We start from the raw sequence: 20,829 nt of genomic DNA on the forward strand, positions 1-20,829 counted from the left end.
AGTATAGTGATAATACATGCCCTCTAGTAATCCAATATATACATTTTTTGGTTATTTTACAAGGAGCTCTCATTTAGGGTACTGATAATTAAAATTTATGGAGTATAATAATTGGATAATCTTTAACACATCCTCTTCTGTTTTCTACTGAAAGTCACCATTTCCCACAATGGGAGGAGGGATTACTGCATATGACAGTCATTGTCTTTTTTAAAAATAATTTTAATTTTTTGTTTTAATTTGTGATTTTATAATTTTTAATATATTTTTTATAATTTGCGTGACTCAATCTGATTCCTGAAACATATGATTTTCAAAATTGCCCAAAGCTTATACTTTCTGACTACCAGGTGTTACTAATGATATGGGGATAAGTAGTCTCCTAAGATTTCTCTTAATTCAGCTACACCTATAGAAGCACCTAGATGGTACAATAGTAGGAAATTGAGCCTGGGATGAGAAAGATTTGAATTAAAATTCAGTTTTAGATACTTATTAGCTATGTGATCCTGGGCAAGGCACTTAACCACTATCTCACTTTCCTCAACTATAAAATGAGGATGATAATTGTACTTCCCACCTGTGTTGTATGAATCAAATATAATAACATTTGTAATATGCATAGCACAGTCCCTGGCAAATTGTAGGCACTTAATGAATAGAATTTTAATTTTTTGTTTAGCTCAGAGAAGTACAGGGATGTAGTATAGCTAATTTGAATACATTTTCAAAAAGTAAATTCACAACTTGGAAATCTGCAAACACTATAAATGAGGGGTTGATGTATTTTATTTATTAAGGAAGTGAAGGAAAAAATCTTAAAAATGCAGGTTAGACTTAAAAGTATGCAATTTGTAGACTTTTTTCAGACTGCTGATTGTTAAACATTTACCAACACAACCCTGGACAATTCTCTTAAACTTCAGTGACTTAATTTCCTCAAATATAGAATGGGGATAAGAAAACCTCCCTCTCCTACTCAGCTCACATCATTATTATGTCTATAACGGCTGACAATAATTTTGAAAGCATTTCCAAAGCATGAAACATTTTAAAATGTAAAAATTAATTTTATTACTTTAATTCATTGAATAGTAATAGCAAGCAAATACATAACTCTTTAAGTTTTGAGAAGTCATTAATGTTGTCTAATTTTATTCTCATAATAATCCTAGGAGTGAATCAGTCATTTAACTGGTCAGGAAACTGAGGCAAACATGGATTAATTGACTTTGTCTAGGGCAAGTGCCTGAGACAAGTTTTGAACTTAGAGCTTCTTGACTCTGAGTCCAACACAATATCTTCTATTTCAATGCCCTATTTTTGTATGACTGATTGTATTAATTATGAACTAGATATAACTTATCCATTCATTGACTGCATCATTTAATAGCCACTTATTGAACAATATTCCATACAGAGGATTGTAAATTGACTTAGGAAGTTAGGTAAGACTTGATCCCCACCTTCATGGTGCTTACAGTCAATTAGAATAAACTAACAAGAGAGACAATTGAATGAAAATGATAAAAACATGAAAAAACTGTAACAGTAAACTTGCTTTTTTATTTTTTAAAGCGTTGTAATATTTAAATTTTTTTTCAGATGTTATGGTTTTAATTCTGAGTTTTCATTTTCATTTTCTTATTTAAATACATGGTTTTAATTTTTATCCCTGGCTGTCATTTGTAGAGTTAATTGCAATTTACAAAATATAATATATATAATATATATGTATATATATTATATATATATATATATTACGTTCTCTGATCAGTAAATCAACTTTTTGAGATGGATGGAAAACGAATTTCCATTTTATAGAAAAGAAAACTGGATCTCATCAAGATTAAGCCCATGGTTATAAAATTAGTAAGCAAGAGTATCAGGAATGAGACCTAGGTGTTTTGACTCCAAGGTTCTTTCCAAGGGTATTAGTCTCTGGTTTCTATAAGTTTAGACAACTGTAAATAGCACACGCCAAATTGGCTACTCTATTTTTTTGTCTTTTCTGGAAATAAACTTTCTTTGTATTACAACTGCTTATTTACAATAACAAGACATGTGAAGAAAAAATTCCTTGCATATAATTATCACTCCTATTCAATATTTTCTCTTCCAGTGCCATATTCCTAATTTAAAGTAGGGACAAAAACCACAGCTGGTTGGCAGATTGGATAGAGCCTTGGGGAGTTGGTATAAGGGAGACTTGAGTTCAAATCTTAACTCAGATATATTAAGTGTTTGGCCCTGAGCAAGTTACTTTATTTTTATTGCTCATTCTCAGTTTCCTCATCTGTAAAATGCAAATATAAAAACTTCCCCCTCACAAAATTATTGCAAGGATGATTGCAACATAGTTGCAATTGGAATTATATATGTATATGTACATATTTGTGTATTTGTATATATAAATCCATAGGTATTTGTATGTATAAATATATATGTGTTTATGTATATAATCTTTACAATGTTATTCACCATTCTAAATAAATTTTAATTATTGCAATGAATTCTTCCTTAATATTAAATGTAAAGGTGATCATTGAACTCATGTCTACATCAATTGTTTTGGGCTTTGTTTCTGGAGTTTATTCTCCATATTTCACTGTATGCATCCAGACACTGACAAAACTAGGTGAGAAAATTGAATTCTGTTGGTTTTCTAATTGAGTAACAGAATGCCTGACACTTGGATATTTGGAATTATCCAAATTATTGACTACTGTAATTTCCATCTTTCAAATGCATATTTTGGTGCCTCTTTGAAATAGCTCTCATTTGCTTGATAGACAGCATGGAAAAATCTTAGTTTAAATGGATACTATGTCTAATTATTGCTGCATACTTTTGTGCTCTTTTTAGAGAAGAAAAAATAAACTATAATGTTTTGTTCTTCAAAATGTGTCTTAGATGTTTAAGTAGAGTTGTCAATAACTTGTAAGGAGCAAAAATTATTAAGGATGTTATCATAACATTTAGAACTTGATATTATGATAAATAGCAATAAAGTAAAAATAGGATCATGAAGAAAAGGTTTTTTTTACAAATATATATATATCACAATAGTAATAATTATTTCTCTTTGTATCTCCACCTAGCCATATATGTATTTTTCAGTTGTTTATTTTGAATGACTACCTAGCACAATTGAAATTTCTTCCCTTTAGTAGTTTTTTTAAACAACAGATGATAACCTGGAGACTAGATAAAGAATTTAAGCTCTTTTGTATGTTATTTCTCTTTTCTTGTTTAGCTCCTCCACAGTTTACTGTAATCCCCACGGATCAAACAGTGCTGGAAGGACATACTGTAGAATTTCCTTGTGAAGCTGATGGCAGCCCATCTCCAATAATTGCCTGGACCAAAGCAGGTACTTAATTTTTTCTGCAAGAGATTGTTGGATGAAAATACTTTGCTCTTTGGGGAGCAGAGCCTGGATTTTCCTTAAGCTAGCTTTTATGTGAGAAAGCACAAATATTTGCATTAAAATATAGTTGCAGTAGATTCCATTTTAGGTGTCATTAAACCTCTAATCAAAGTTTCTGCATCTTAGTTTCTTCGTCTTTAGAATGAGAGAGTTAGACAAGACAAATTCTGAGAACCGTTGTGACTTTACCATTCTCTGGTTTTATAGCAATTAATATTGTCTGAAACTATTTAGGTTATGTATAATTATTACTGCCTTATATTGAAACCAAATCCTTTTGCCACTATACCATGGAAAGTTCACTTTGATGTAAAAATGCATTTAAATTCACCAAGTTTCTCAGATACTCAAACCTCACAATTATAAATATTTCATTGCCATAATTCTATGTCATAAAATATTTAGGGGATTATGGAAATTCTTATTTAAAAACCAAATTACCCACAGTGTGTCACAAATAATTAAAAATGTTAGCACCATTGTAACCAAGAGTTGGGAGAAGAGAAACGTATGAATGATCTCACACCTCATTTCCTTCTGAAATTTAGCTTTTGCAATTCTCTTTACCTATTCTTTAATAGGGCAGCTAAGTGTCTCAGTGGATACAATGCTGGGTTTGGAGTCAGGAAGACTCATCTTCATGATTTCAAATCTGACCTCAGATACTAATTGGCTGTGTGGACCTGAGCAAGTCATTTAAATCCTGTTTGCTTTGGTTTCTTCATCTGTAAAATAATCTGGAGAAAGAAATGGAAAATTACTTCAGTATCTTTGTTAAGAAAACCTCAAGTAGGTTTATGAAGAGTTGGAAACAACTGAACAAAAGCCCTTTCCTCCATTTTCTACAGCAGCAGTTCTTAGAGAATAATCTGGGTATACTTGGACATCTCCAAAATTCTTTTAGGGGTTCCACAAGGTCAAATTATTTTCATATTATTTTGAATATTTCTGCTATTAGTATTAATTTTTCTAGTTCTTTTTTTTACACTTTTATTTAGAATATTTCCCCATGGTTACATGATTCATGATCCCCTTTGTTGCGAGGGTTTATTTAACAATTAATTTAGTAATAGTGTTGGACCTAGCAGGAAGTGCTGGAGGATTCCAAGATGGAATGAAGGAGCAGGAAGTTGGCTTGTGCTCTGAGAGAGATTCCATTAGTGGTAGGACATAACTGTTGCTAACCCAGAGTTAGGGAAAAACTGCATCCAGATTCCAAGGGATCCTGAGAGGTGAAGGCTTTCAGCAGTGGACAACAGACCTGCAGAGTTGCACCAAGTGGGGAAGTGGTTTGGGATCTGGTGGACAGAATTTCAAACTCACTCTCCCTACCTGGGTACCTGGGATAACCTGTGGAGTTGGCTCTTGGCATCCTGTGACCATCCTTGGATTACCGTGAGACCCCAATTGCCCTTTAGCTGAGCTGACCAAACCTGGCTGGAACCAGGTTTAAAGAAGCCTTCCCTGTGACTTCAGTATTGCTTCCTTTGGGCCCTGCCTGGCTTAGGTGAGTAGGATAGTGTAGATAAGTCCTTCCCTGCCCACTGTGGTTTGCCCTTAGGTTTCAAGTGTAGAAATCCCCTAATCCATCCTTTATTTAGTTTCCCTCAAATAAACTGTATAAACTTTACCTTTGCCTGCTGGTTCCATAGACCCTGGCCTAGGATGAGCTGGGTGACTGTTGGACCAACTGCCATTCCTGTGTCAGTTAAAACAGTGAATCCTGGTCTCCCTATCCTGGTTGGTCCTGTCTCTCCTTCAACCCAGTGTGTACACACAAACCATTTAATTACAATTTAATAATAATAATTAACATCCCTGGTGCCTCACCATTACACCTCCTCTCACTTCCCCCCCCCCCCAAAGCCAACAAGCAGTTCCACTGAGATATACATGTATCATTGTTCAAAACCTATTTCCATGTTATTCGTATTTGTAGTAGAGTGATTCATTAGCATCAAAACCCCAATCACATCCCTATCACACTACGTGGTTAATCATATATTCTTCTAATGCATTTCTGCTCTCAGAGTTCTTTCTCTGGATGAGGGTAGCGTTCTTTCTCATAAGTTCCTCTGGATTGTCCTGGATCCTTGCATTGCTGCTAGTAGAAGTCTGTTATATTTGATTGTGCCACAGTGAATCAGTCTCTGTGTACAATGTTCTCTTGGTTCTGCTCCTTTTGCTCTGCAATAATTCCTGGAGGTCTTTCCAGTTCACATGGAATTCCTCCATTTCTTTATTCCTTTCAGCACAATAATATTCCATCACCAAAATATACCACAATTTATTCAGCCATTCCCCAATTGAAGAACATCCCCTCATTTTCCAATTTTTCCCCACCACAAAGAACGAGGCTATAAATATTTTTGTACAAGTCTTTTTTCCTTATTATCTCTTTGGGGTACAAATATAGCGGTGGTATGGCTGGATCAAAGGGCAGGCAGTCTTTTTAAAGCCCTTTGGGCATAGTTCCAAATTGCCTTCCAGTATGCTTGGATCAATTTCACAACTCCACCAGCAGTGTATTAGTGTCCCAATTTTGCCACATCCCCTCCAACATTTATTACTCTCCCTTGCTATCATTTTAGCCAATCTGCTAGGTGTGAGGTGGTACCTCAGAATTGTTTTAATTTGTATTTATCTAATCAGGAGGCATTTAGAATCCTTTTTCATTTGCTTATTGATAGTTTTGATTTCATCCTGTGAAAACTGCCTATTCATGTCCCTTAACCATTTGTCAATTCGGGAATGGCTTGATTTTTTTAGATTTGACTTAGTTCCTTATATATTTGGGAAATTAAACCTTTGTCAGAGAGTTTTGTTATAAAAATGTTCTCCCAGCTTGTTACTTTCCTTCTAATTTTGATTACGTTGGTTTTGTTTGTATGAAAAAATTTTAATTTGATGTAATCAAAGTCATTCATTTTATATTTTTGCAATGTTCTCTATCTCTTGCTTGGTCTTAAATTACTTCCTTTCCCATAGATCTGACAGGCATAATATTCTATGATCACCTAATTTATTTATGAGTTCACTCTTTATATTTAAGTCATTTACCCATTTTGAATTTATCTTGTTATAGGATGTAAGATGCTGCTCTAAACCTAATTTTTCCCATATTGTTTTCCAATTTTCCCAGCAATTTTTGTCAAATAGTGAGTTCTTGCCCCAAAAGCTAGGGTCTTTGGGTTTATCAAACACTAGCTTACTGAGGTCATTTATCCCTGGTCTATTCCATTGATTCACCCTTATATCTCTTAGCCGGTACCATATTGTTTTGATGACCAATGCTTTATAGTACAGTTTAAGATCTGGTACTGCTATGCCCCCATATTTCACATTTTTTTTTCATTAGTTCCCTTGATATTCTTGATCTTTTGTTCTTCCAGATGAACTTTGTTATATATTTTTTCTAATTCTATAAAAAAGGGGGCAGCTGGGTAGCTCAGTGGATTGAGAGCCAGGCCTAGAGATGGGAGGTCCTAAGTTCAAATCTGACCTCAGACACTTCCCAGCTGTGTGACCCTGGGCAAGTCACTTAACCTCCATTGCCTACCCTTACCACTCTTCTGTCTTGGAGCCAATACACAGTATTGGCTCCAAGACAGAAGGTCAGGTTAAAAAAAAAAGGTTAAAGTTTCTAATTCTATAAAAAAGTTTTTTTGGTAGTTTGATAGGTATGGCATTGAATAAGTAGATTAATTTGGGTAGAATTGTCATTTTTATTATATTAGCTTGTCCTACCCAGAAGCAGTTAATGTTTTTCCACTTGTTTAGATCTACTTTTAATTGTGTGAAAAGTGTTTTGTAGTTGTGTTCATATAATTCCCATGTTTGTTTTGGCAGATAGATTCCTAAATATTTTATATTGTGAGTGATTTTTAAATGGAGTTTCACTTTCTAATTCCTACTGCTGGGTTTTGTTGGAAATATATAGAAATACTGATGATTTACGTGGGTTTCTTTTGTACCCTGCAACTTTACTAAAGTTGTTAGTTATTTCCACTATCCTTTTTTTTTCTGGACTTCTTTAAGTAGACCATCATATCATCTACAAATAGTGATAGTTTAGTTTTCTCACTGCCTACTTTAATCCATTCAATTTCTTTTTCTTCTCTAATTGCTACTGCTAGGGTTTCTAGTATAATATTGAATAAAAGAGGTGATAATGGGCATCCTTGCTTCACTCCTGATCTTATTGGGAAGGTTTCTAACTTGTCCCCATTGCAGATGATACTTGCTAATGTTTTTAAATATATACTGCTTATTATTTTGAGGAATAACCATTCTATTCCTATACATTCTAGCATTTTCATTAGGAATGAGTGTTGTATTTTGTCAAAGGCCTTTTCTGCATCTATTAAGATAATCATGTGATTTCTGTTGGTTTGATTATTGATAGTATTAATTTTAATATGGCAAATATTTATAATAAATGTTCTCAAAGAGAGAACCTCAATTTTTTTTGAGTATAACAGTATAACCAGCAGAAGATGAAATCATTGAGGAAACAAAGATTTGATCTTCTGAGCATAACAGTTTGTTAAGCAATCTCATCTGCAAAGAGTGATAGTTTAGTTTTCTCACTGCCTACTTTAATCCCTTCAATTTGCTTTTTCCTAAGGCTGGGCCCAGAATACAGAGGAAGATAGACTTTTATACATTAAAAAAGAAAATATGGCCAATTCATTAAAAAGAAATAATATATTATATAATCTGATTTCTAAACGGATGAAAAATTAGGGACTTTCCAGATTGGGAGAGATGAATAAGTGCGATTTTCTGGAAAAGAGGCATTCCATTCCTGGCAAGTGTCTTTAAACAATCAAAGGAACATGGAAGTAATAACAGATTGATCAGTATAGGACCACTTTTAAGATAAGATGTATGTGTTGCTTGAACTGTACAATTATGAGAAAACTCCTAACATCAATATTAGGGTCTGATTGCATTTCTGTTTAACATAACCTAGGTCCTTGATTAAGGGTCTCTATAAACATGAGGTTATAGGTAGTCTAGTTTCCTAGCCATACAGGCCTGGGTTCAAAGAATGCAATAAGATTTTCTCCCAATTCCCACAAATGAATAAACTTTTGTCACATTACAAAGACATTGGACAAATTGCTTTATCTTAGGTCCTCTAAAGGCATGGTTGATCACTGTTTTGATCAGGCAGGCCTTAGGTTTTTCAGAGTTATTTTCTTCATAATATTGACCTTGAATAAATTGTGTTCCTTGTTCTATTTACTTCAATTCTTCATCAATTACACCTCCTAGAATTCTCTGAAAATGTCTCTTTTGTCATTTCTCACAATGCAAAAAATTCTATTATGTATACATATATATGGCATATAAATATGTATATATAATAGAATATACATATACATATATATATATGTATAAATATGTATACATAATAGAATATATATAATATGTGTGTCCATTCACATTCACTTTGAATTTAGCAACTAAGAGATCAATTAGATTACCTTGGAGACAGTTTTGGAAACAGTTTATGTAGAGTGCTAGAATGAGAGTCAAATTGTATATATGGAATCAATGAGGATATTAGGGATAGAAAATAATGGAGGTAAGGGTTAATACCTTTAGATACCTAATCACTTCTCACCTTTCTGCTCACCTGGACTTCAATATTTTCTCCAAAAACTCATCTTCCAACAAGATCAAAATCAACACAGTAAATATACACCTCCTCAGGATTCACTGCCTCTTGAAGCCCATCTTCCCTCTAAATGGAGATGATAGAAGGTAGACATGGCAGAGCTTCTCTCAAACTCTATTTTTAAGGAGAGGGCCCAAGGAAGAATCCTTATTATTTCCCACCTGGTTATATACACCTTCTCCAAGGGCTTTTGCCATCTACTTTCATTTTCCCTCTGTAGCTTCTTTTTGTGTGTTCTCTGCCTTCATTAGATTGTGAGCTCCTGTAGGATAGGGAATATCTTCCTTTCTTTGAATTTCCAAGTACTTAGCACAGTGCCTGACTCAAAGTAGGCACTTAAATATTTATTTATTGCTTATAAAATAAGAAGTGACATTAATTGATGAAAAAGAGGATAGTATAAGGAAGGGGTAGAACTGGATGTCTTAGTTGAGAGAATTTTTTTAAACCCTTACCTTATGTCTTAGAATCAATACTAAGTACTGGTTCCAAGGCAGAAGGGTGATAAAGGCTGGGCAATAGGTATTAAGTGACTTTCCCAGGGCCACACAGCTAGGAAGTGTCTGAGGTCAAATTTGAATCTAAGACTCCTGCATCCCTAGGCCTGGCTTTCAATCTACTAGTTGCCCTCTAGAGAAAAAAAAATTTTGCAATAGATGTATCGTAGGAAATCAATCAAAGACAAATTTATTTTTCTACATTTGGGTAAATCTAGCTGAGGTTCAACAGTATGAATTTCTAAAGAACAGGATTTTAATAATGGGATTATATAATTTCTTCCAGGTGTCATTGGTCTAAAATTGATCATCATTGTACTTGGTTTAAGTATAGTAAAATTGCAAAGAAGACTTGTGAGTTGAGGAAGTTGATAAAGTAGGAAGTTAGGCTATTGGTGGAAATTTAAGATTACTATTAAAATAATTAATGCTGGCAAGAGTTAGTTAGAGTAGTAATTGTAGAAACATGTTCCAGAGATTAGTAGATGATTGTGACAAAAAAACCAACAAAACAGAATGTTATAATCAGATGAAATTAATTTCCAAGGAAGCAAATTAACTCAGTTATTTTGGTAGAACAAGAGTCTAGAACTAGTTGGGGAAATGGTAAAAGAGTATGCTGTTCCCCTTTTCATGAACTATAAATTAGGGATCATTAGAAAAAAACAATCAACTAATAAGAGGGAAGATGGTGAGGAATTTGGTAACAGAACAATGAAATTAAGAGAGATATAAACTTAGATTTAGGAGAAACCTGTACTTCAATTCCATCTTTGACAGTTATAAACTTTGTGACACTTAACATTTCTGTGTCCCAGTTTTCTTATCTTTAAAATGAAGGTGATAAATCTATAGTACCAACCTTGCTATATATTGTGAAGATCAGATGAGATAATGCAAAATTGAACAAACTAAATATTAGGTAAAAGCAGCTTGTTATTAAGCTAGTTGATTTATTTGTTTCCTTTTTGTATCTTTTGTATCTGCAGATCTGCTTCCAATTTTTATCTTTTACTTTTTGAATTACCATTTATATTATTTATATAGAAAATAATGTGTAACATAATAATATAATGCATATGATTTGTTATAAATATGTAATAAATTATAGCGTGTGCTTTCCCAAAAGAAACAAAATCTCATATCTGCTATGTCCAAAAATATATCTCATTTTTTCCCACTTCCCTTCCATCTTCCCCTTCTTTTTGCCATTCCTCCCCACAAAGAAGTCAATTTATCTGATAATAAAACATATATTTCCCTACTTGTCATTCTATGAGACAAGACACATGTTGCTCACACTATAGAAAAATTCATGGAGGAGATAAAGTGAAGAATGGCATGTTTCAGTCTGCATTCAGACTCCATCTGTTCCTTCTATGATGGTGGATATCCTTTTTCATCATGAGTCCTTTGGAGTTGTCCTGGATCCTTGCCTTGTTGATAATAACTGCTCCACTTCTAAAACAGAAAATTCTATTGCTTATCTTCTTAATTCTCTTTGAAAATTATCCTATTTTTATTGTTATATTTTATTTTTGTATCAAATATATTTCTGAATATATCTTCCCCTCCCTGTGCAATGAATCATCTTTTACAACAAAGATCGAGAGGAAAGATAAACAATTGATATAATCAATACACTGAACATATCTGAAAATATACATGATATTCCATATCCATAGTCCCTCTCACCTGTGTTGAATTTAGTCATCATAAAATGCATTTATACTTTCTTTTGATCTTGTTTACATTCTCATCTTCCTTTCAAGTGAGTTAAACTAGACATAATACTCAGTACTAAGCCCATAAGTCATCCTGGACAAGAGCAGGATAGTCTACCCAGTAGAAACTTACATCTGGGAAACAAGGCAGACCTACAGGATTGGGAAAAGGTATCATAGGCACAGTATAGACACTAAAGTGGATAGGAAATAGATAAATCCATGGGGGAAAGGGAGGAAGGAAAAGTGAAATGGGAGTAATTATTCCAAAAGATCCATGCATATTCTTAAATCTGACTGATCATACAGGTGGTGGTAGGAGAAGATATTAGTAGAGGTCCACATTACAAAGTAGATGGTTTTTTTAGTTAGGCAGATGTTCAAAGACTGGAATATTCAACAGTAGATAGAGAAACATGAATTTCGTCTTAAGAGGTTATAGAGAATAGGACTTGACAAACCAAGAAGTTTAGGCACTGAAAGGACTCAGATAATGGGGTGAAGAACATGATCACATGTATGGAAATATGGGGCAGAGAAGCCAGTTATTCAGGAATTTTGCCACAGAGGAGGACAACTTGGGAACCACTTATTAGGAAAGAAGACAGTAAAATGGAATCAATGCTAAGATGGGTGATGCACCACTAATTTAGGGCTTTTTCTATCTTTTCTTGCCAAGGGGCCAGTAGTGGACCCAGAGCTTCAAGTAGTGCTGAACTTGCAGCCTATTGGTAATGGAGATTGTTGGTTGGTGTCAGTGGTCTTGCTGTAGTTAAATAAAAAATAGAGTCAGAAAAATGAAAACAATTTAAGGAAGAAAATCACATTTTTGACATATAAGGATCTAGGCCAGTGATTCCCAAAGTGGGCGCTTTGGCCCCCTGTTGGGTGCTGCAGTGATCCAGGGAGCAGTGATGTCCACACTTTTTTTGTATTAAATTCTACTCTGAGTTCAATAAATAGTTTCATAATTTCCAGGGGGCATTAAGTAATGTTTTTTCTGGAAAGGGGGCAGTAGGCCAAAAAAGTTTGGAACCACTGATCTAGGCAATGAAATACTTAACTATGTTTCTTTGGTTTATATCCCTATAGGTGGCCAGCTTCCTCAGGAGGGCCAGCACATCCTTCTGTCTTCAGGGACCCTTCGCATTGTTCATGTGGCAGAGCATGATCAAGGCCAGTATGAATGTCAGGCTGTCAGTTCTTTGGGGGTGAAGAGAGTGATTGTCCAGCTGACTGTACAGCGCAGAGGTAATTCCCCCTATTACTATTTACCCCACTATATTTAAATAAATGAATAAAAAGCAATTATTCAACATTTACTATATGCCAAGTACTGTGCTAGGCATTGAGGATTCAAATACAGAAGTGAGGCTGTCCCTGCCCTCAAGGAGCTTCCATTCAAACAGAGGAAGTAGAGTTATGAGGTGATGCCTGGTTTACACCAAATTAAGGTGGAAACTTAAAATAGCCCAGAGTCCCAAAGGTGAGAGACAGAGGAGGGCCCCTGTATAATCTTCCAACAGAGGATTTATTTCTCAGATTAAAAAAAAATTCACAAAGTAGAAGGAGATGGAAGTTTAATGCCCTGCATCTCCTTATAGTCCTTTTTTAAAAAAAATTTCTGAATTTCATTACACTAATTCAGTTGTTACAAGCCATCCATCTTCTAATAATTGCTTACTTCTTAAAAAACCTACTGAAATGTGACATTATAATGAATGGATATTTGATGAATCTATACCTAGGATACTATATAGCAAGAAATCATCTTTTTTTTTTTTAAGACTGATGGAATGTATCTTCTTTAGGATATTATTGAGTGCTATCTTTCATGTCCAGGATTATTGCTAATGAAGTGCTAATGCTTTTAATATTCAGATAAATTTCAAATTTATTGTATTAAAATCAAGACTTTTGTTCACATGTTTGTAATGAGTATTTTGGAATGAGGCAATAGCATTTTCCTGGATATTATAGTACAATGAGTGGTATGAAGGTAAAAAGAGTCCATTATGTTTTTTTAGAGATAATTCAGATATAGGAATAGGGACTAGAGTAAGGGTTTCATTAGGATGGTGAATCCCAATGAGGATACTTCCTCTATCATTACAAGTAGACACTTGCTTTTCAACTGATAGTCTCAGAGAGTTGCCTAGAATGTGAAAGGGTTAAGTACCTTGCCTTGTGGCACACATTCTATCTATGTAAGAGACACGAAGCCGTGTCTTCTCGGCTCCAAGGTCAACTCCCTATCCACTATCCCATACTCTCTTTAAATTTAAACATAAAAATATCATTATTAATTACTAAATTCTATGCTTTTATGGTTTATGTAGAAAAGGAGATTTTTGTAAGAAATAAATCGCATTTATGGAATTTTGAAACATTTCATGAAAATGTCTTCATTCTGTTCACATTTTCTTAAATTATTTTCACTGTGGTATGGTTAAGTGTCTTTTAAAGCTTATATATATTCATATTTGGAAATGAGGGAAACGTAGTCAAGAGCAAACTATAAACCACAGAATTAATAGGATGAATGCAATGTTGTTAAAAAGCTAAACATGAAGCTTATTATTAAAAAAATGTACATATATATATATATACATAAACACACGTGTATGTTTATAAACATAAAATTCTTTGTAGAAAAAGCAACATGCTTTATATTAATCAGTTTCACTTTGGAGTTTCATGCCTTTTGTTTGGATTCCAAAAAGAGGATGAAAAGAACTTTGAAAGGGTCTAGAGGTGAATAACCAAAATGAGAAAAAAGAGAAACTGGAAAAATAGGAAAGCAAAGAGAGATGAACAAGCATAAAGGAATAGTGATGAGGCAGTTCTGTTCCCTATTTGGCCAATCTAAGGTGAATTTATCAGTTTGAAATATAAAGCAGATCAACCTATGAGAATAAAATTACTCATGTGATTGGATGTTCTCAACCCCATTTGACTCAGTGGAGGAAAAAAAAAGGTTATATAATTGGTTTTCAGGATACAAAGGATGAAGAGCAGCACAGCCTGGGGGTGTTTTGCCTACTAAAATATGACAGATAAAGTATAGATACTTGATGAATCTCTACCCAGAATACTGCATGGCAAGGAACAGTCTCTCAAGACTGATGAATAGTATCTATTTTCATAGAGATCTATCTCTGTATGGAGTTAGGCTTTGGGGTTTTTATTTGTTATGTGCTATTATAGAGATCCATCTGTAGATGGAGTACACCTTTCCATTCTTTAGTGATATTATTGCATTTCCCCCCCATATTTTAAAATTCTGTGACGGTATTCATTTTGAATCCAGGTGATCTCAGCTCTTCAATTTCCAAATTATACTCATTTTTGCCCTGAAATAGCAACTGCTGCACTAAAAGACAAAACAGAAAAGATGCTTCTACTCCCAGTTAGTCCATTTATCATGTGACTCTCAATGTCAGCTAGATAGCAAGGAACATTTGATATGAGAATATCTTATTAAGATTCTTACAACCTTCATCTCTATTCTTATTGACCTGATATTTACCGTTAAGTTTATGCACTCCTTTACTTCCACTGTGGACTTTTATTATCAGGTGCTTCATATTATGACTACACTACAGAATAGAATCCTGTGATTTAAAAAAAAAGAGAGATCATGTATCAGATTTTTAATTGAAAATTTGAAAATTCTTGATATAGGTAGCCATCTTTTCAATAAGCAAGACATATCAGAAAGAAAGAAAACATATTTAGAAATAATTTTCATTGTTTTATTAAATTAAGAGATAATGATATGAGAGAAGGCAGATCCTTAGAGGCTATTTCCAAATGTAAAACTAGTTTAATTATTTGGGCTAAATTGAGCACTTGTTAACTAATTCCATTTAATTCAATAAACATATATTAAATGCCTACTATGTTTCAGATATGCTAAGTGTTGAGGTCTGCCCTCAATGGAGCTTATAGTCTAATGGGGGAGACAACATACAAATAAATCTATACAAAGCAAGCTATACTGTAGATAGGATAAATAGGAAACAACATTGGGAAGGCATTGGAATTAAAAGAGGTCAGGTAAGGCTTCTTGTAGAAGCTAGGATTTTAGTTGAGACTTAAAGGAAGCCAGGAAATCAGTAGTCAGAGTAGAGGACGGGAAGTGTTCCAGACACAAGGGATAGCCAAAGAAAATTCCTGGAGATGAAAGATAGAGTGTTATGTTCGTTGAACAACCAAGAGGCCCGTGTCACTGAATTGAAGTGTATGTGTTGGGAAAAAAGGCATAAGAAGACTGGAAAGGTCAGAGGAGACTATGATATGAAGTGCTTTGAATATCAAACAGTACTTTGTATTTGCTCCTGGAGGCAAGAAGTAACCACTAGATTTTATTGAATAATGGAGTGACATGATTAGATTTAAGTTTTAAGACCATTTCAGTGACTAAATACTTGTGCATCAAATATTTCAATGGATGTGTTATATCACTGATGATGGTGCTCCCTCCAGTGGTACCTATCATAATTAATGAAAGCTTTCTCATTTATCAATGTCCTTCCCTAAATTCTACAAACATCTATCTAACATGCTGTATGCCTTTCTCTAGGTCTTTTACCATTGCATCGTAAGAGTCACAAGGATAGAAGGGAGCAAAGGAATTTCCCTGCTTATAGTTTGCCTGAAACATTTCTATAATTTTGGGGGTACAATGCCCATGCCAACATTTTATGACATTTTGTGCATATGAAAGCATCATCAATGCTATGCTATATCATACAAATACCCATCAGATTTTCCCCCTTGTCTTTTGAATTATCCATAATTTTCACTGATTGCATCCCCCAGATGACCTGGTTTGCTAAAGATACTGGGCTGATTGCATCCTTTGTGCTTAGCACGATTCCCGACATGGAGTTGTTGTTTAATAAACATTTATTGACTGAGTTTTCAAAGATTATTGATAGTTGTCTAGCAAGGATATCTGTATAGATTTTTCAGATCCTAGGATGTAGTTCACTTATGTCTTAAAACTTACAAATCATTTCATAGCAACACAGATTTAGAGATGGAAGAAATATTAGAAGTCATTAAGGCAAACCTCTTTATTTTACAGATGAGGACATTGAGATACAAAGAGATTAAGTGATTTATCTAGGGTCATGCAGGGTGTATCTAGGGTCATGCAGTCCTTAAAAAAGGATTTTAACTCATGTCTTCCTTTTTAACCTTGGACTTAAGTTTTCACTAGACTCTCCTGTTTTACACCTTTGAGTATTTCTGTCTTCTATTTTAGTTCCTACAGGCTATACTACTTACCATTATCACTGAACTAACATTTATTCATTCATTTCCCCTCCAAATGTAAACATAAAAAGCTTATTTTATTGTTCTTAGCATTTAAAAAAAAACAAAACATTTTACAATTTGGGACCTAGCCTTACTGAGACAATTTTATTCTCTTTGTTATTTGTTTTATTCCTACCTTTTCCAGAATTTTTTAATAGAGCTTCCCATTTTTTAATGGTCATATCTATGTTTACTCTAAAATTTTTTTGAATTCACTTCCCTTAGCTTACAATAAATTTTTTAATTGTAATGATGAAGATGGAGATAATAATGATAAAAGTTAGAGGACAGAAGGAAATACCTATCACAACTATGCTAAGAGGAAAATTTCTTAACAAAAAAAGAGGAAGAAATAGGGGTGATGATAAATGATAAAAAAAGATAAAAAATTGATTGCAAAAATTGCTCTCGCTTTTGCACAAACAATACAAATGTAATGTACATAAGAAAATAAATTGTTGATAGGGAAACAATCTATCATCTGCATGGCACAGCGAATAGAGCATTGCTCTTAGAGTCAAGAATACTTGAGTTCAAATCCAGTCTCAGAGACTTAGCTGTGTGACAGTTGAAAATGGCTACCTCTATGTTTGCCTCAGTTTCCTCATTTGTAAAATAGGAATAATAATAGCACCTGATGCCCAAAATTATTGTGAGAATCAAATGAGATGATAATAAAACCTTTGGCACTGTTCCTGGAATATTGTGCTATGTAAATATTAATTAGCTATCATATCTTTGATAAAAGTCTGATATCCAACTTATATAGGAAAATGACACATAAGATTGAGTGGTCAAAGTATCAAGACAACCAATTTGTAAAATATATAATGTAAAATATAAATAACCATAAGGAAAAAAGTTCCAGAGCACTAATAAAAAGATAATACAAATTAAAAATGCAAAATAAAACAACTTCAAGTTTTTCCTTTTATTCATCAAATCACCAGAAATTATAGACTATGAAATTAGTTGATGGTTAGCTAGTAGTGGAAACAGTCACATATATAGTGTTGGTGGAGCTATGAATTGGCTGTATCATTCTGGGAAACAATTTGCAATTCTGCATGAAAAGTCAATAAAATGATCAAACACTTTGACTCAGTCAAGGCCCTTTATGTAATGGAGGGTTACCAGGGATGTTAACAATTACTATTTGTGGGTTCACACTGGGGTGAGAGAGACAGGAATGACAGATGAACAGGACCCAACAAGATAGGGAGAGCAAGTTTAACTACTAGGAGGTTACAGTTACTGGAAATGGCAGTTAGGCTCCAATAGTCACTCAGCCCACCTAGGCAAGGGCCTATGGAACCAGTAGGCAAAAGGCAAAGGTTTATAACAGTTTTTAATCAGGGACTATAAGATAAAGGATGGGAATTGGGATTCTACACTTACAAGCTAAGGGCAAACCACAGGGACAGGGGAAGGACTTGACTACACTAAACTAAGACCGAAGCAAAACAGGGCCCAGGAAAAAGCATGACAGGAGTGAGTATCCTCACAACAGAAGTGTTCAGCCTCACTCCAGTGATGTTTCTGCTCCTCCCGGACCACCAGCTGCACTCTTCCAGGTGGGTAGATTCTGGGAGCTAACCCAGCCCAAGTTGACCTGCATCTCAGGTTGGGATTTAACAGTCTCTACCAAAATCTCCCACAAGTAGGTGACGGTCTTTCCACAGGATCACTGGCAAATCTGGTGTCTCCTAGTTGTCAGTTGCTGCTTGCCCCAACCACCATGGAGTCTCTCTCAGTGAGGAAGAAACACATTTCCTGCTTCTTCATTCCATCTTGGAATTCTCCAGCCCTTCCTACTAGGTCCAACACTAATACTAAATTAATAACTAAATAATCCTCACAACATATATAACAAAAAATTCATAGTAGGATTCTTTGTAATGGCTAAAACCAAAACATATTATGTACCCACAAATTGTGGAATGGCTGAATAAATTGTGGAATTTGAATAAAATGGGATAAATGCCTAATATGAGGAATTTAGAGAAATATTAGAAAAACATGAACAAAGAATCAAGAAATTAGAACCAAGAGAACCATACCTACAATGACTGCAATAATGTATTGTGACTGAACACAAGACTAGAGGACTGCCTAAGTCAAAATATTTGCATGATATAATTTCCTGTGGGGGAGGAGGAGGAAAGAAGATAAAAAGGCAAAACAGCAGAGTACAATGGGAAAAACAAAGGCTCTCGTACAAGAAAAACTGAGATCAAATTACACCTCTTATTCTTACTATTTGTATGACCTTAGATAAGCTACTTATCCTCTCTGAGCATCAGTTTCATATATATATATTTATATTTATATTTTATTATTTTTGTTTTTTCATTCTTTGAATATGATCAAGAGGAAGCAAAGTGACTCAATGGATAGAGTTTTGAACCTGTAATCAGAAACCAATGAGTTTAATTCTGACCTTAGACATTTACTAGCTCACCTGCATTCTGTGTGACTCAAGTTTCCTCAGCTGCAAAATGGGGATAATAATAATAGTATCCACCTCCTAGGGTTGTAGTGAAGATAAGAATGAGATAATATGTATAAGGTGCTTTACAAGCCTTAAAATGCTATATAAATAATGAATATTAGCTATTATTATGAACTTTAGGTTAATGTAGTGACCTTCCACTAGGATCCTTATCAATTTCATATCATCAGGTAATTTCTTACTGGTCAGGAGCATATCCAGTGTGACAGCTCCATTGATTTATTCCTTTGATTTTTGCAAGATAAAAAAATAGGTAATGTAAGATCAGAATTCTGCTCTAAGCTTAATGAAATATTTTAACATTTGTCTGGGGAGTTGCAATCTCCCATCTTTACTATCCATATCTTCAGGCTAGTTTTCTCTCAATGTTAGACGTACATCATAAATATCCTCCATTTGACCTATCTCTCTAATATTCCTATGATCATCTCACTTCTGTTTTTTCTTTTATTCTTACTCAAATGTTCTCTATTACCTTTAAACTCTCAGTTTAATGTATACAGATGTGTTCTTTACAGCGTGCTCCTCCTTTGATCCTCTCTCCACTATTCTTAGATTGGTTTCTTACCATCTTTATCATATATTGCTCTCTTCCATATACTCTTCAGTCCAGCCAAACTGGCGCTTTTGCTATTCTCACACATAACAGTCCATCTCTCATCTCTGTGTCTTGTATGTTTCTGCATCTGGAATATATTTTCTCTGCACTTCTCCATCCTAGAATCCTGGATTTGCTTCAAAGCTCAACTCTGATGATACCTCTTATGGGAGATTCCCCCTGCCCCAGCTACTGTTGTCCTTACAAAATTAGATTGTATTTACTTTTTAATATTTTGAATATACTATAAGTTGATTTCCTATGTAGAATGTATTCCTGTATCAAGTGATTTCTTGGCTAGAATGATAGCTCTTTAAGGCCAGGGATATTTTCACTCATATCTGTTATCCTTGGAGTGTAGTACAATGTCTAGCACATAGTAGGCTTATAAAATAGAATCTACAGTTGATTTTTGGCAAGCTGTATATATATATATAATTACATTGTCTTACTCAAATTATGAGTACCATACTAACAAAAGGAAATTACACCTATCAGATCATATTTATCTCCCTGTGTTATTTTGATATCTCTTGGTTTTTCAGTCTTTGCTATTTTATCCAAAAATTCCTTGCTCTCATCTCTCTTATATTTGTCTAAGAATTATTTATTCCACTATTCATCTATTCTTCAATACTCATCCCATTGTTTCCATGATACTTTTATTCTGTTTCTTGCCCATTATCCTCTACACTTGCCAATGTTATATTTTTTTCTGGTTATTTTTCACTCTTTTGCAAATTTCAGATTGAGCCCACTGCCAAACATCATTTTCCCCAATCATTGCAAGAAACAAATAGGTAAAACACATTCCTTTCAAGGATCCCTTTGCTTTGGTCTTATAAGCCAGAGTCAAGAAAAACCAAATTAAATTTGTTTACAGGGCAAATTTATTATGGCTTAGTAGGATGCACATTTTCCTTTTGCTATGAAAGCCGACCTGTTTTTCTTGCCAACTAATTAATTTTCAAACAGTAAAGTCAATATTAACCAATACAGTATCCAGTAAAATGTAGTTTGATTTGGCTGGCCACTATGGGGAGAGACGTTTTATGTG

General features: G+C 34.2%; 1 protein-coding gene across 1 annotated transcript in view; it reads left to right on the forward strand.

Moving 5' to 3' along the window:
• The window catches only part of PXDNL (peroxidasin like), a 361,514-nt gene that overhangs the window by 227,160 nt on the left and 113,525 nt on the right, over positions 1-20,829 (forward strand). The window contains exons 11-12 of the mRNA XM_044682749.1: positions 3,257-3,373; positions 12,430-12,588. Coding sequence (XP_044538684.1) covers positions 3,257-3,373; positions 12,430-12,588 — 276 coding nt within the window. The remainder of the gene's footprint in view (positions 1-3,256; positions 3,374-12,429; positions 12,589-20,829) is intronic.

This window comes from Gracilinanus agilis, chromosome 1, assembly GCF_016433145.1.
Source record: "Gracilinanus agilis isolate LMUSP501 chromosome 1, AgileGrace, whole genome shotgun sequence".
Classification (NCBI taxonomy): domain Eukaryota; kingdom Metazoa; phylum Chordata; class Mammalia; order Didelphimorphia; family Didelphidae; genus Gracilinanus; species Gracilinanus agilis.